General features: G+C 45.4%; 1 protein-coding gene across 7 annotated transcripts in view; it reads right to left on the bottom strand.

The window, feature by feature from the left end:
- The window catches only part of FRMD4B (FERM domain containing 4B), a 333,168-nt gene that overhangs the window by 145,914 nt on the left and 173,097 nt on the right, over positions 1 to 14,157 (bottom strand). Inside the window, exon 1 of one of the 7 annotated variants that reach the window (XM_059077840.2) lies at positions 10,940 to 11,079. The exons of 5 other annotated variants lie outside the window; for them this stretch is intronic. In XM_059077840.2, coding sequence (XP_058933823.1) covers positions 10,940 to 10,963 — 24 coding nt within the window. In that variant the 5' untranslated portion in view covers positions 10,964 to 11,079. Of the gene's footprint in view, positions 1 to 10,939; positions 11,080 to 14,157 lie in introns of those variants that run through there. One more of the 7 variants, XM_067043673.1, reaches the window with a different exon arrangement.

The raw sequence follows: 14,157 nt of genomic DNA, 5'->3' as shown, positions 1-14,157 counted from the left end.
GCGCAGTGGTTGAGAGTCCGCCTGCAGATGCAGGGGACATGGGTTCGTGTCCCGGCCCGGGGAAGATCCCACATGCTGCGGAGCTGCCTGGCCGCTGAGCCATGGCCGCTGAGCCTGCGTGTCCAGAGCCTGTGGTCCGCAACGGGAGAGGCCACAACAGTGAGAAGCCCGCGTACCGCAAAAAAAAAAAAAAAAAAAAAAAAAAAAAAAGAGTAGCCTGGATGGTGGATTATGCAAAGTCATTGGAAAGTCATCAATTTCCAGAATTTCTAGTGCTTTTCCGATCAAACTTGCTCTAGTCAGGGGGGCGTAAATGAGGTTGGAGCCACCCACTCAGCTACTTGGTGCAGAGCAGTGCTTGGGAGCAGCCCCTTGGGAGTCCAATGGGCATGATGCCTGATCCCGGTGCTGTCTCGAACTAGCTGGACACTTCACGGAAGCCACTTACCTTCTCTGAGTAGCTGCTGTAAAATGGGGATAATTTTGCCTAAGTGCAATATAAGCGTCCCATAAGAAGCAGCTCTTACTACCTTTTAAAGTATAGTATAGGGGGCTTCCCGGGTGGTACAGTGGTTGAGCATCTGCCTGCCGATGCAGGGGACAGGTTCGAGCCCTGCTCTGGGAAGATCCCACATGCCGTGGAGCGGCCGGGCCCGTGAGCCACAACTACTGAGCCTGCGCTCTAGAGCCTGTGAGCCACACCTACTGAGGCTGCGCGTCTGGAGCCTGTGCTCCGCAACAAGAGAGGCCGCGACAGTGAGAGGCCCGCGCACCGCGATGAACAGCGGCCCCTGCTCGCCGCAACTAGAGAAAGCCCACGCACAGAAACGAAGACCCAACACAGCCAAAATTAAATCAATAAAATTTTTTTTTTAAATAAATAAAGTATAGTATATTATTAAGAAGTGTTATGGTCAAGACCATAGACTCTGGCGTTAGTCAGACTTGGGTTTAAACCCCAGCTCTCCTCTGTAGCACCTGTTGGTCTTACACCGATACTTCACTTCTCTTGAGCCTTGGTTTCCTCACCTGAAAACATGGATACTAATAGCACCCCCCTGCCCAGGACTGGGAGGGTCACATGAGATAATATACATAAAATGCTTAGCAGAGCGTACACTTTACAAATGGTAATAACATGTAATATTATTATACTTTTCACTAATAAAAACCAGGCAATTGCTACAGACCCCTTCAGGGGGGGTGTTCTCAAAGGCCGTGTTCAGGTGCTGAGCAGGTGGTGATCGGGTTCTTTTCTGTCCCTGAACTCTACAGAAGAGAAGGAAGCAAGAAGCTCCAGCCATGTATAAACTTGTTCTGAACGTTTCAATTAGTAATAATATCACCTTGGCTGTCTGGAGTGCTTTAAACTTTCAAAGTGCCTTGGCCTCTATTTCTCCTTTGAAACTTTACAGCAAGTTTTGATGTGGCAGAAGTGTCATATCCCTATTTTCCTGTTAATTCATATCCTTTTCATACTTCAACTGAAGTATACTTGCTTTATAATATTATGTTAGTTTCAGATGCATGGCACAGTGAGTCATGATTTTTGCAGACTATACTCCATTTGTCACGTCCATATTTGACAGATGAGGCCATGGCGGCTCAAAGAAGGGAAGTGACTTGTCTGTGGTCACACAGCTAGATGTAGAGTTCCTTCTTTGGACTGCCCCACACCATCTCCTGGCCCTTATAAGAGTATTCACCCAAAAAGTAAAGTTAAAAGAAAAAACAAAACTAAAATATAAGCCAGCTCCTGCCTGCAATGCTTCCTCTTGTGCATTTTACAGTGGGAAGGCTCCCAGGACATTTCAATTAGAACTGTAAAAGAGGATGCAGTGCTCCCAACCCAGGGGTGCTCTGGGGAGTCTGCAGTACTCCATCAGCAGGGTCCTGCTGCCTTGAACACTCACCTTGTCAGTCCCTGAAGCCTTTTATTAGACTGAAATCAGTGAGGAGAAAAGCACTTTTGAAGAACTGGAGAATTTTACAATAGCCCTGCAGATAAAAGTCTGAGGGGAATGATGAGGAGTCAGACTTGGGAAGATCTGGAAAAAGAATATTCCAGACATTGGCCCAACAAGTGCAAAGGCCCTGTGGCAGGAATAGGCTTTTTTAATTTAAGATCTGTCACACAACTTTTTTTTTTCATGATTACACTCTTAAGGAGCTCCTCTAGGCATTTATTTTTCCCCTTATGCCCCCCTCCCTCATGAAATTTTAATATCACAGATATATTGTATATCTATTGGGTAGAGTTGAGCTTTTGAAGTCCACAAACTACTGTAATATCAGAGGTTTTAATGTTTGCCCCCAAGAACCAATATTCATCCTCCCTGGAGTAAAGCTGTCCCACTGAGAGTGCACAGTTTAAGAAAAAAATAGCAGCAAATGTGGCTGGAGCTTGGTACCAAAAGGGAGACTACAGTAGACAAGGTCAGGGGATTAATGAGGGGCTCATGAGTGGTCCTCAAAGTGTGGTTCCTGGACTCACAGTGTCAGTATTAACTGGAGCTCACTAGGAATGTGGAGTGGAGACCAACCATCTGTGTTTTAGCGAGCCATCCATGTCACTCTGTTGCATGCTGAAGTCTGAAAATCCCTAGGCTATATCAGGAGTTAGGAGTATGGGTCCTATTGCAAAGGCAGTGGGAGGCCACTGGAGGCTTTTAGGCAAGGGGGGAACAAGATCGGGGGACATTTGTAAAGGATAACTCTGGTTACTATCAGGAGATGAGACTGGGAGTAGGGTGTCAAAAATAAAAGAAAGAGCGGAAGAAAGACCGTTGCGTTGGTCCTCATCTATAAAATGGACATACACATATGACTAACTTTATCAGCTTGTTGTGAGGGTTAAATGAGTGAGTACTCATCAAGAACCCGGCACAGTGCTTGGCACTGAGTGACTATTACTTATAAAAAATACTAAAACTATTCTGTTTTACTCTTTTTTTTCTTTTTGCAGTACGCGGGCCTCTCACTGTTGTGTTGTGGCCTCTCCCGTTGCGGAGCACAGGCTCCGGACGCGCAGGCTCAGCGGCCATGGCTCACGGGCCCAGCCGCTCCGTGGCATGTGGGATCTTCCCGGACGCACGAACCCGCGTCCCCCGCATCGGCAGGCGGACTCTCAACCACTGCGCCACCAGGGAAGCCCTGTTTTACTCTTAATTCTCTCTTCCAAACTCCTATTGGTTAATATCCAAACACAGATTCCCCGACTCCCTTTAGATCCCTCTATTTTTGCCCATGTTACTAATTTAGCTGGTGGGGGTGTGTGTGGGGGGTAACATATCTCTGTGGGCTGGTAAATCTGTAACATGTTTACAAGGCTACCTCAGGTCATGGTGAAGGTCTACTGTGTTCTATTCAGTTTCCTTTCTTTTTCATTTTTCCTATGAGATTTAATGTTGGCCTAGAAAATGAAACTTCATGTAAAATCTGAGTTTTAGAATCAGTTCTGTCATTAACTTTGGACAGTTTTTGCACCTGTAAAATGGGAAGTGAGATCGGCAGGGTTAAGCACAGACTTTGGCATCAGGCAACCCAGGATGCAAGACCTGACTCTAACAATTAGCTGGTGGGACTCTGGGCAAGTCATTTAACCCCTGTAAATCGGTTTCTTTATCTGAAAAATATCGATAGTAACAGTATCTAACTCACGGAGGTGGGGCTGAAACACAAGAACGGGTAGAAAGAGCCCCACACAGCACCTGCCATTCTGTTAGCCACGATGAATGATGATGTCAATTGGACCTGCTACAGGCATTGTGGCTACATGGACCACTAAGAAAAATGTAATTCTGCAGGCCCCCGAAAAAGCGGAAAACATTTGGGCTTGGAAAAGACATCAATGGGACAGACTGATGACACAGATAAAACATCCTCGAGCAGGGTGCTTTGTACATACACAGAGGTAAATGGATCTGAAATCGTCTAGCCAGATCAGGAGAACTCCCCTCCATGTGTTCATCTCACAGGAATGGGAGGTCCCCGAGAGGGTCTTCTTGACCAAGGGGGTCTAGCTTTGGAGCCGACCTGATCCAATTGGAAGAAAGCTTCCATCACTCATGCGGCCCACCTTGTCCTGCACCCCCTGCCCCCTGCCCACCCTTCCCCTGGTCTTGTATTCCTTTCCCTTGCTCTCTGGGCTCTAGCCACACTGGCCTTCTTCTAGTTCTTCTTCGTATGATCTCCTTCCCACCTCAAAGCATGAGGGCATTTGGAAAGTGCCTGGCTAAACCAATTTAACCTTGAAAACACAGATTAAAAGTGAGTTTCTCATAGAAGCCATTGTGTAGTGGTTATGAGCGAAGACTCTGAACTCAGATCGCCTGGGGTTCAAATCCTGACTTCGACGTTTTGCTAGTGGCACCACGTGGGCAAATGACCTCATCTCTTTGTCACTCTGTTACCTGATCTGCGTAATGGAAATAGGACTGGTGCCTTGCTATGAGCTTTGAATAAGCTGATGCACAGAGTGTGTGGAATAGCCACGGGCGCCGTAACTCTTACTCTGAGTGTTATGTGTTCTTTCAGCTCTCTAAACTGCTCTGCCGCAGCACTTTACACACTTGTAATTAAAGAATGATGTACTTTGTTATATAATATCTGCCTCCCGGGACCCTATCTGTCTTCTTAATCCCTGGACCCCTGAGTTTAGAGCTGGCACCTTGCAAAAGCAGCTGCTCAATAAATGTCTATTGGATGAAAAAATGGAGTTGCTTATTCATTTTTTAAAGACTGAGACCACAACGGAGACTTCCTGTTTCATATAAAACTCTTAAAAGCTGTCACGAGTTGGTGAGTAGTTTCTTTTGAAAACAAGGAGGGCTTCCCTGGTGGCGCAGTGGTTGAGAGTCCGCCTGCCGATGCAGGGGATACGGGTTTGTGCTCCGGTCCGGGAGGATCCCACATGCCGCGGAGCGGCTGGGCCCATGAGCCATGGCCGCTGAGCCTGCGCGTCCGGAGCCTGTGCTCCACAATGGGAGAGGCCACAACAGTGAGAGGCCCGCGTACCGCAGAAAAAAGAAAAAAAAAAAAACGAGGAAAAAAGAATAATGCAAAGTAAGAGCTGTGGCATCTTGGACCGCAGCACTTGTTCTAATAAAGAGGGGTGCTTGCACTTGAGCTGAGCGCTTGGTGACGTGCACGGTTACTACGAACAAGCCCCTAGTGCTGCAACTCAAATATAGTGGTTACTGCAAAACCTCTGCAGATTTTCAGATGACTCCCTAAAGCCAGGTGACTGTTCTAATGGTGAACAGAGCAATGACTTACAGGTCCCACTAGAGTCATCTTACTCTCAACACCAGGCCAAGTACCAAGAGGGTGCCTGCCTCATCCACACCTCCATCGTTGGTAGAGGTATAACTCCTCTCCGACGATCAGTATAAACAGCTACAGAGGAGGAGGTGGCCGGACTCGCTCTTACCTTCTAAGTACCTTCTATGGCGCCCATGTCAATTCCAGGATCACACACTTCTAGAGGGTTCAAATAAGGTTAAGTGCTAACAAGTTCCAAAAAGCTCATTTCTCAGGTGTCACGCACAGAGGCCAGCTAGTTTCTCACCATTTCTCTGAAAGACACATACATTTATTCCATTTCCTCAGCTGGGATACAGCAGCTCTTACAAGTCTATTAGTGCGGGTAGAGGAGTTTGCAAACACCTTCCTCCAAAGTATAAACAAAATGTGCGTGTGAGAATCTTCCCAGGAAGACTTTCTATAACTTCCGTCAGATTTATATTCTGGGTCCACGTCCTTAAAATGGTTTAGAACTAGATCCTTAAAATGATAAACACTTGACCTCAAACCCAAGACGGAAGTCTGCCAAGAGACATACTGCAGTTGATTACTTATTTGTGAACTGGTGCCCAGTGAAATACAGACAAATGTCTGCAGGGTCAAGAGATCTCATGTGTCCAAAAGGACGGAAGGCTGATGGATACCCTGACAGTGTCAAGATGTGGGGTAATGAATAACTGATTCACATGGATGCTATCATGAGCATAAGGGCCCTGAAAAAAATTACCCATTCATTACTTTGAATACTCAGTCTTCTGGTGGTGTTTACATATTTTCATATATACGCACCCTTGTTTTTATTTGCTGTACTTGGGATAGAAGTATAATAATGCTACTTAATAATATTAATTGCCCAGGCTTCCCTCATGGCGCAGTGATTAAGAATCCGCCTGCCAATGCAGGGGTCACAGGTTCAAGTCCTCATCTGGGAAGATCCCACATGCCGTGGAGCAACTAAGCCCGTGTGCCACAACTACTGAGCCTGAGCTCTAGAACCCGTGAGCCACAACTATTGAGCCTGCGCTCTAGAGCCCGCGAGCCACAACTACTGAAGCCCACACGCCTAGAGCCCGTGCTCCGCAGCAAGAGAAGCCACCGCAATGAGAAGCCCACGCACCGCAGCTAGAGAAAGCCCGCGCACAGCAACAAAGACCAAACACAGCCAAAAATAAATTAATTAATTAATTTTAAATATATATACTAATTGCCATTTACTATGTGCGTCTTCAGTGCCAGAGGCCAGCTCTAATCCCCTCAACAACCTAATAAGGTCATTTCAACTGTGCCCGTCATAAGGCCAGAGGGGGTCGCTCAGTCCCTAAGTGGCCAAGCAGGATTTATGTGCTAAGACTCCTACCACGTCCTCTCCCTCTGTTTCATGTGGATAGAGCCTACCGAAAACAGAACCTTTACCAGTGGACTCCTGAATGCTTTACAGTGTCACTGTTCGCTGGAATTGACATTGTTCCACTTCTACCTAAGAACACCTGTCAGTTTAATCCTTTGACCTCAGATCATATTAATTACATTCCACTACTCACAGCCATTTAATGTCAACAGCTTTTCCACTTCCCAAGAGTGAGCAGTAGATGCAGTAAAAGTCAAGCTTGCAAGAGCTACTGAGAGTCACTGGAGAGTTCCAGTGTGCACCCCCCCACTGGACGGAGCTTCATATAGTGGCTGCATCTCATTCACCTATGTAAGCCTGAGCCTGGCACACGGGGGGCGCAAGACACACCCAAGAAGTATGTGTTGACTTCTAAGGAATTTGGAATCCAAGGAGCAGTGTCAAATTTCAATACAAGAGGTGTACCCATGACCCACAAAGTCTGGATTTCTTCCTGGACAGCATCTCCATGTCTGATTTCAGCCTGCAGGTTGGGGAATTTCTCCATTTCCAACTTTGCTTTCTTCCCGTTGCTGCTACTCACAGGCTGCCCCTGGCTCTACAGGCATCTGAGTCGTAGAGTCCATGCCCTGAATCCCTTTTTGTGCAAAGGAAGATATCAGTGGAAAGGAAGAACGAGGGGAGAGAAGAAAGAAAAGGGGAGGAAGAGAGGAAAGAAGAGAGGGAGCAGGTGCCTAGCAGAGAGGGAGAGACAGCTGCAACTGATCTGTAAAGAACCTGCAGTGACTTCACATAAGTAAAGTTAGAGCATTTCCAAACTCAAAAGGGGCCTCAGCACGAGACCAACTTCTTCACCCACACATGTGGGTTCGGGGGCCTGGATAGGAAAAATCAGCTCTCCAAGGCCATGGAGCTTATCAGTAAGGGGCAGACTTAGACCTGGAATCCAGTTCTCTCTCTCTCACACTGCTCTTCAGATAAAGATTTCCTATTGTGGAAGGTCAGCTTCTGGACTGACCTCATTCCTGACTGGAAAAACTGAATATAAATACCTCCAATAGAAAGGGTGGTGTACAGTAAAATCTTGATAAAACAGGTACAAACTCTGCTGACTTGTTCATTCTAACTTGCAAGGATAGAAGAAAAGAAAACCAAAAGAGGAAATAAACCAAGACAAGAGGACAGAAATGAACATGTACTTTACAGCCCTACCTACAAAGGCTTCTTTAAGGAAAAAGACACATCTAAAATAAACAGAGAATGTGCCAGTATCACCCTCTGCTTTTACTGTTTTTATTGAAATGATAAACTGTTTGCCTAACCTTGGCAGATTATACTAACATATGTTAATGTATATCTTACCTGTACTCAGCTTTATCTTTCCAGTTCAGAAAAAGTCGTTCATTTAAAAATTTTCATAGTTTTCCAACATTAAACAGGAAAAAGTCTTAACTGGAGCTTCATGGAATCCAGATCAGGGACAAACAAATGTGTCTCATACTTGAATTATGATGTTGGAACAGGCCTCTACAAAGAGCTAACTAAATATATTCAGGTTCTGACAACATTTTCAAAGCAAAGAGAAAGTGTTTTAGTACGTTTTTACCAAGTACTACAGCTTGTTATGACTAGTGACAAGACTGCTGGTTCTTTTCCTCGGGGTCCTTCGTGTATCTGCCCACTGGTTTCTGCCAGCAGTTGGAAGCAGTCCATAATAAGAAACAGAGCCTCCTTTGGGATGCAACTTCCACCTTTCTATTCCAAGACAGAAATGAGTGCATGAGAAGAAACTCATGCTGCATGAAATGCAGAGATGCTGGCAATTAGACAAAGCAATCAGCTGGTCCTAGAGACAGCATTGTGGTGGACACAGCACGGACTCAGGACCCAGGAGAGAGGGCTCTAGCCTGTGCCCTGCCCCTAATGGGATAGGAGAGCTTAGGAAAATTCCTCCACTACTCTGAATTTTCATCTACTCAGTAACAGCATAAGGGGACTGGGTGACTCCAAAGTGACTTACAAGGTTTTCTCCAGCTGAAATATTCCACGGCATGAATATATTTAACAATTCTACTCAGGACTTCCCTGGTGGTGCAGTGGTTAAGAATCCACTGGCCAATGCAGGAGACATGGGTTCGAGCCCTGGTCCAGGAAGATCCCACATGCCACAGAGTAGCTAAGCCCGTGCGCCACAAGTACTGAGCCTGTGCTCTAGAGCCCGCGAGCCACAACTACTGAAGCCCGCGCACCTGGAGCCCGTGCTCCACAACAAGAGAAGCCACTGCAATGAGAAGCCCGCGCACCTCAACGAAGGGTAGCCCCTGCTTGCCGCAACTAGAGAAAGTCCGCGCACAGCCATGAAGACCCAACGCAGCCAAAAATAAAAGTCAATCATTTAATTAATTTTAAAAAATTCTACTCAACCAGTGGTATTTATCCACCACTCATCCCCCACCCTCCACTTAGTTATTGCGCACTCTCTCCACGGTGGCGGGGGGTGGTATACTTGACCATAAGAACCTCCATTCCAGTAGTTACCACTTTCCCATGTACTACAAATGAAGGACGAAAATAAATGATGCACTGGAACACAGAGAATGTGCCCTGGAGTGGAATTTGGTATGTCTGGGAATATCTTAGATCCTTTGCTAAGAGATGTGCTTTTTGATTCCTGAACGGGCTGCATTACAAAATGGTCTTACTTCTAGCGGGGTTCTATGGCCTGAGTCTAAGAATAGGATCATCTAACACGAGGCTCTGGGTGACCATAAGGCCACTCTGAGAATCCAAGTCAAAGGACTGCATTTTGGGTATGATCATGTTCCTTTCTACTCCTTCAGATCATTAGCTACCTTTAGACAGGACTGATTTAGAGACAATCGATTCATTTGTAAGGACATGCTATTGTGTTAGATTATGACAAGAGGGTCTGACCCCAGGCCCTATTGTGATATGTTTGTTCCCCTGACGTTTCTCTTCTCTACCTAATCCTGCCCACTTCCTCCACAGACTTCCTCCTATACCCAAGAGTTTTGCAGCCTCCTGGATGAGACAATTTCCTTTATTTTCTGAAGTCTACCCAGCTTTTCCTCCCCTCCTCCATCTCCAACATCTACCCATGAGGGGAAAAAAATGGACACATAGAATTGGACATTATGAGTTTAGCATAACCACATCACAAGGGAGAAAGAAAAAAAAAAGACTTCCCTTTTAGATTGTAGGACTTCCTTTAACAAATCATAAAGGTTTTATGAATTAACTGATAGCCATCCCCAAAGATGGCATTTCTGAGGTCTCTACCCTGAGCCGTTGAATTCTGGTCACATAAAGTCCTCCTAAACTAGACTGAGGGATGGTATTCAATTTTCCTGCTTCTGTCTCGAGGCAAGACAGGGACGTACATTAAAAGGTCCTTTTAGAAAAGTTACTAATGAGTTCTAGTCCCCCACAGGATCTTTCCTGCCAAACGTTCACAGAAGTAGAGAAGGCTCCAAACATACTGTGTTGACGATGATTAACAACTGCAAATCTCAAAGCATTTGCATGCTGCTTACTGACACCGTTCCTGCCCTTTCCACATCCATAAAACGGCTCGTCTTCGGGCTTCCCTGGTGGCGCAGTGGTTGAGAGTCCGCCTGCCGATGCAGGGGACACGGGTTCCTGCCCCGGTCCGGGAGGATCCCACGTGCCGCGGAGCGGCTGGGCCCGTGAGCCACGGCCGCTGAGCCTGCGCGTCCGGAGCCTGTGCTCCGCAACGGGAGAGGCCACAGCAGTGAGAGGCCCGCGTACCGCAAAAAAAAAAAAAAAAAAAAAAGGGCTCGTCTTCAAAATTTTAAAAAGAAAAGAAAGAGAATGGTGAGTGGAACGGGGTTGGGGGAAGCAGCGAGGTGGAATTACACACTGCAACAAAAATTACCAAAGTTCTGAAATAAAAAAAAACAAGAAATGAGCCTTTTAGGACTTTTAAGGGAACAGAGATAACACTTCAAACAATGACAGGAAAACCCTCCGAAAGATGAGCGTTAAGGACGATCTTCACTGTGGTATCAAACTGGAGCACATCCAACTCTTTTGGAGAAGGAATAACTCTTTGAAAAGAGCAAAGGCAAACATTTCTTGGAGTTTCCTTTTTTGCAAGTTGGGTTCTGAAATATTAGTACTTAAGTTCGTCCACCCCCAGTATAACATTAAAATCTGCCCTCAATTCACTAAGAAATGCCAGGAAGAGCTAAAGAAGCACCATTATACTGTCTGTAGTCAAAAGATTATAAGAGAAATTGTTCTTACCTCCGAACCATGTTCTCGGCTCATTTAAAGGGACCGGAGAGAACGGGCAGGACAAAGGACACATATATTAAGCACTTGTGGTGTGTGTGTGTGTGTGTGTGTGTGTGTGTGTGTGTGTGTGTGTGTGTTTTCTCCAAATACAAGCTGGTGGAAGTAGAGACCTAAAAACCCCGACGCCTTCCGCTGCCATATAATCACAAGGAAATGACCTTACCGTTTGTTGCTCTGATTAGAAACAAAAGGCTTTCAACATGAGTCAGGAGAGCAATGGGAGAAAAAAAAAACCAACAACCCAAAATGTCTGCTATTTTTTTTTTTTTTGCCACCTAAAGCTTTTCTTCATAACATGTTTAAAACACATGATGAAATGTTGTTTACTGATAATGCATGATTTGCATTGGATAATAATTCAGAGATGGGCTATACTATCTAAGAATCCAAACTTCAATTTTGGCTCTTCAGTCTTTACACATTCTGAATTTAATGAATACAAACAGAAATAACATTTAACTCAACTGTGCTACCCACAGCCATTTTACACCAATAGCTTTTACACTGAGAAGGAAACTCAGAATTCCACGGGACAAACTTCATAAGATCAGTCAGCATCAGTGGTGCCAGCCACAAACAGAAAATCTTGGTAGCATGACTTTGGTCTCGAGAAAGGATTTATTTCATCATTTGCATTTAACTAAATCATTACTGCTGAAATTGCTCAATGGATAGGGAATAATCAAAATCCGTTATACTTCAAAGCAGAGAGAAAAATATATAAAATCCAGTAAAAATAATAAAACCACTTATTAATTTTAGAATGGCTAAGTAAGAGCCTGTGACATGGTACCATGTTTTTCCCACCTGAAAAAAGAATCTTCTGGATTTTTGTGCAAGTGTGTGGTACGGTTAAGAACATGTGTTCTAGAGCCAGGCAAACCTGGCATTTTGTAGCTGTATGTTCTTGGAAAAGTTACTTGACCTCTCTGAGAATCCATTTCCTCCTTAGTATCTAGGGATAAAAATCCCTATCTTATTAGGGGTGTTGGAGGAATTAAATGAGATTGTGCATACAAAGCACAAAGAATGTGCCTGGCAGATAGACATATATCATGTATTTAAATAAAAGGTGAGGTGCCTTCCCCCTTACCAAAATCCCTTATCCCTCAAAAATGAGAGAGTAGGGCTTCCCTGGTGGCTCAGTGGTTGGGAGTCCGCCTGCCGATGCAGGGGACACGGGTTCGTGCCCCGGTTCGGGAGGATCCCACATGTCGCGGAGCGGCTGGGCCCGTGAGCCATGGCCGCTGAGCCTGCGCGTCCGGAGCCTGTGCTCCGCAACGGGAGAGGCCACAACAGTAAGAGGCTCGCGTACCGCAAAAAAACCCCCAAAAATCCCGGCCCCAGTATTCCCTAGTTATAGGGATGAGGGAAGAAGTGTGTTTGTTCTGGAGTTAAAAAGCTCTTGGGATGAGAGCCTGGGGTACCCGAGTACTTCAGGCCAGACAGAAGTGCTGGAGAGAGACAGACTCCAATGACTGTGTGAATCACTATAATTTCTATTTCTACTTAAGCTAATTTAAATTTTTTTAAAATTTGTTTGCAAACAGAAAGGTCTTATCTAATACAGCAGTTCATGGGAGACAGGATAACTGGAATCAGATCCCCTTCATCAGCTGACCAATACTGTTTAACAAGTTGAATGATTATCGACACAGAATTGGGAGCTGGGTGGGGTACAAAGACATGGGGAGGCCGAGGTACCAGGGATTCAGCCTTGGGTAAAAGGATAGTTCCTGCAGCACTGGGGCATCAGATAGGAGCTCTGTGGTCAGTGCATTAGTTAGGAAGAGGTCCTTTAGAACTGGCATAGAAAGGCCCACACAGGAATAGCAGAAAATCTCACTCTACATCCAACCTGAAACCACTGCTCTTCCAAATGGCTCTTGCCGGGCAGTCAGACACAGGGCAGGGCTTAACCTGGGATCCAAGAACGCAGACTCAGGGAGCCCTGTTATGGAGTCCCACTGAAAATGGAAAAACAAACAAACAAACAAAGAAATCCCCCCAGAAATTAACACAACATTGTAAATCAACTATACTTCAATGAAATACATTTTTTTTTAAAAAAGGGGGAAAAAAAGAAAATGAAACTATATATCTGGAATAGGTCCAAATGAAAGATGGGCGTATGTGAAATTATGCCTATAAAGTGCAAATTGTGACACAACTCGCTGATCACTAACTGGTGAGCTTAGATAACTGTATGGTGACTTTGTGGAGGCTTTCACCATCCTGGAAGTGGGACAAGCGGAATAGGTCCATCATTTTGGGGGAAAATACGTGAAAGTGTAGACCAGATTTTTTTTTTTTTTTTTTTTTTTTTTTGGTACGCGGGCCTCTCACTGCTGCGGCCTCTCCCATTGTGGGGCACAGGCTCCGGACGCGCAGGCTCAGCGGCCATGGCTCACAGGCCCAGCCACTCCGCGGCACGTGGGATACTCCCGGACCGGGGCACGAACCCGCATCCCCCGCATCGGCAGGCGGACTCTCAACCACTGCGCCACCAGGGAAGCCCTAGACCAGATTTTTAAAGAAATACAGTCTTAGGAATCTTTACAAGAAGCTTTGCATTTATCACAAAACTATCACTTTCATCATAGAACACTTCATATACCAAATGAATGCCAGACACACCATAAAATCCCAACACAATGTATTGCAGTTTTCCAAAACTGATGGCCGAGCACAGCTCTGAACCCCTTGTCATAAACTAAAAGGACAAACTTAAAGACCAGCTCATCTCCTCCTAAATTTAGTGAGGTTTGCATTAAAGAAAAGAATATTTCTTTCACAACTCCTCATCCTTCTCTAATTCTACTTCTAGAACCAATTCAGTTCTTTCCAAATATTCATAGAGCACCACGGACATGCAGAAGCCCTGCAAGGGAAATCAAAGGTGAAAACACTACGGTCCTGACCTTCGAGGGATTTACAGCCCAGACTCGGTGTTTCTCAAGGTGAGCGGAGCAATCATCTTACTTTTCACCTCACAGTCAACCTTGCAGTTGAGGAATCGTGCATCCCTTTTGCACACATGCTGGTTCCTGTTTTCAATCTTGTATCAATCTGGATGCCAGCGTTCCTTGGGTCCCTGATGGTTTCTCTTAGATCTGCATTCATTCCAACAACTATTTTGGGGGTGCCTAATAATAATGGCTGTAAGA

This window comes from Kogia breviceps, chromosome 10 (genome assembly GCF_026419965.1).
Source record: "Kogia breviceps isolate mKogBre1 chromosome 10, mKogBre1 haplotype 1, whole genome shotgun sequence".
Classification (NCBI taxonomy): domain Eukaryota; kingdom Metazoa; phylum Chordata; class Mammalia; order Artiodactyla; family Physeteridae; genus Kogia; species Kogia breviceps.
Note: the sequence above shows the minus strand (reverse complement) of the source record. Positions and strands in the feature narration are given on the sequence as shown.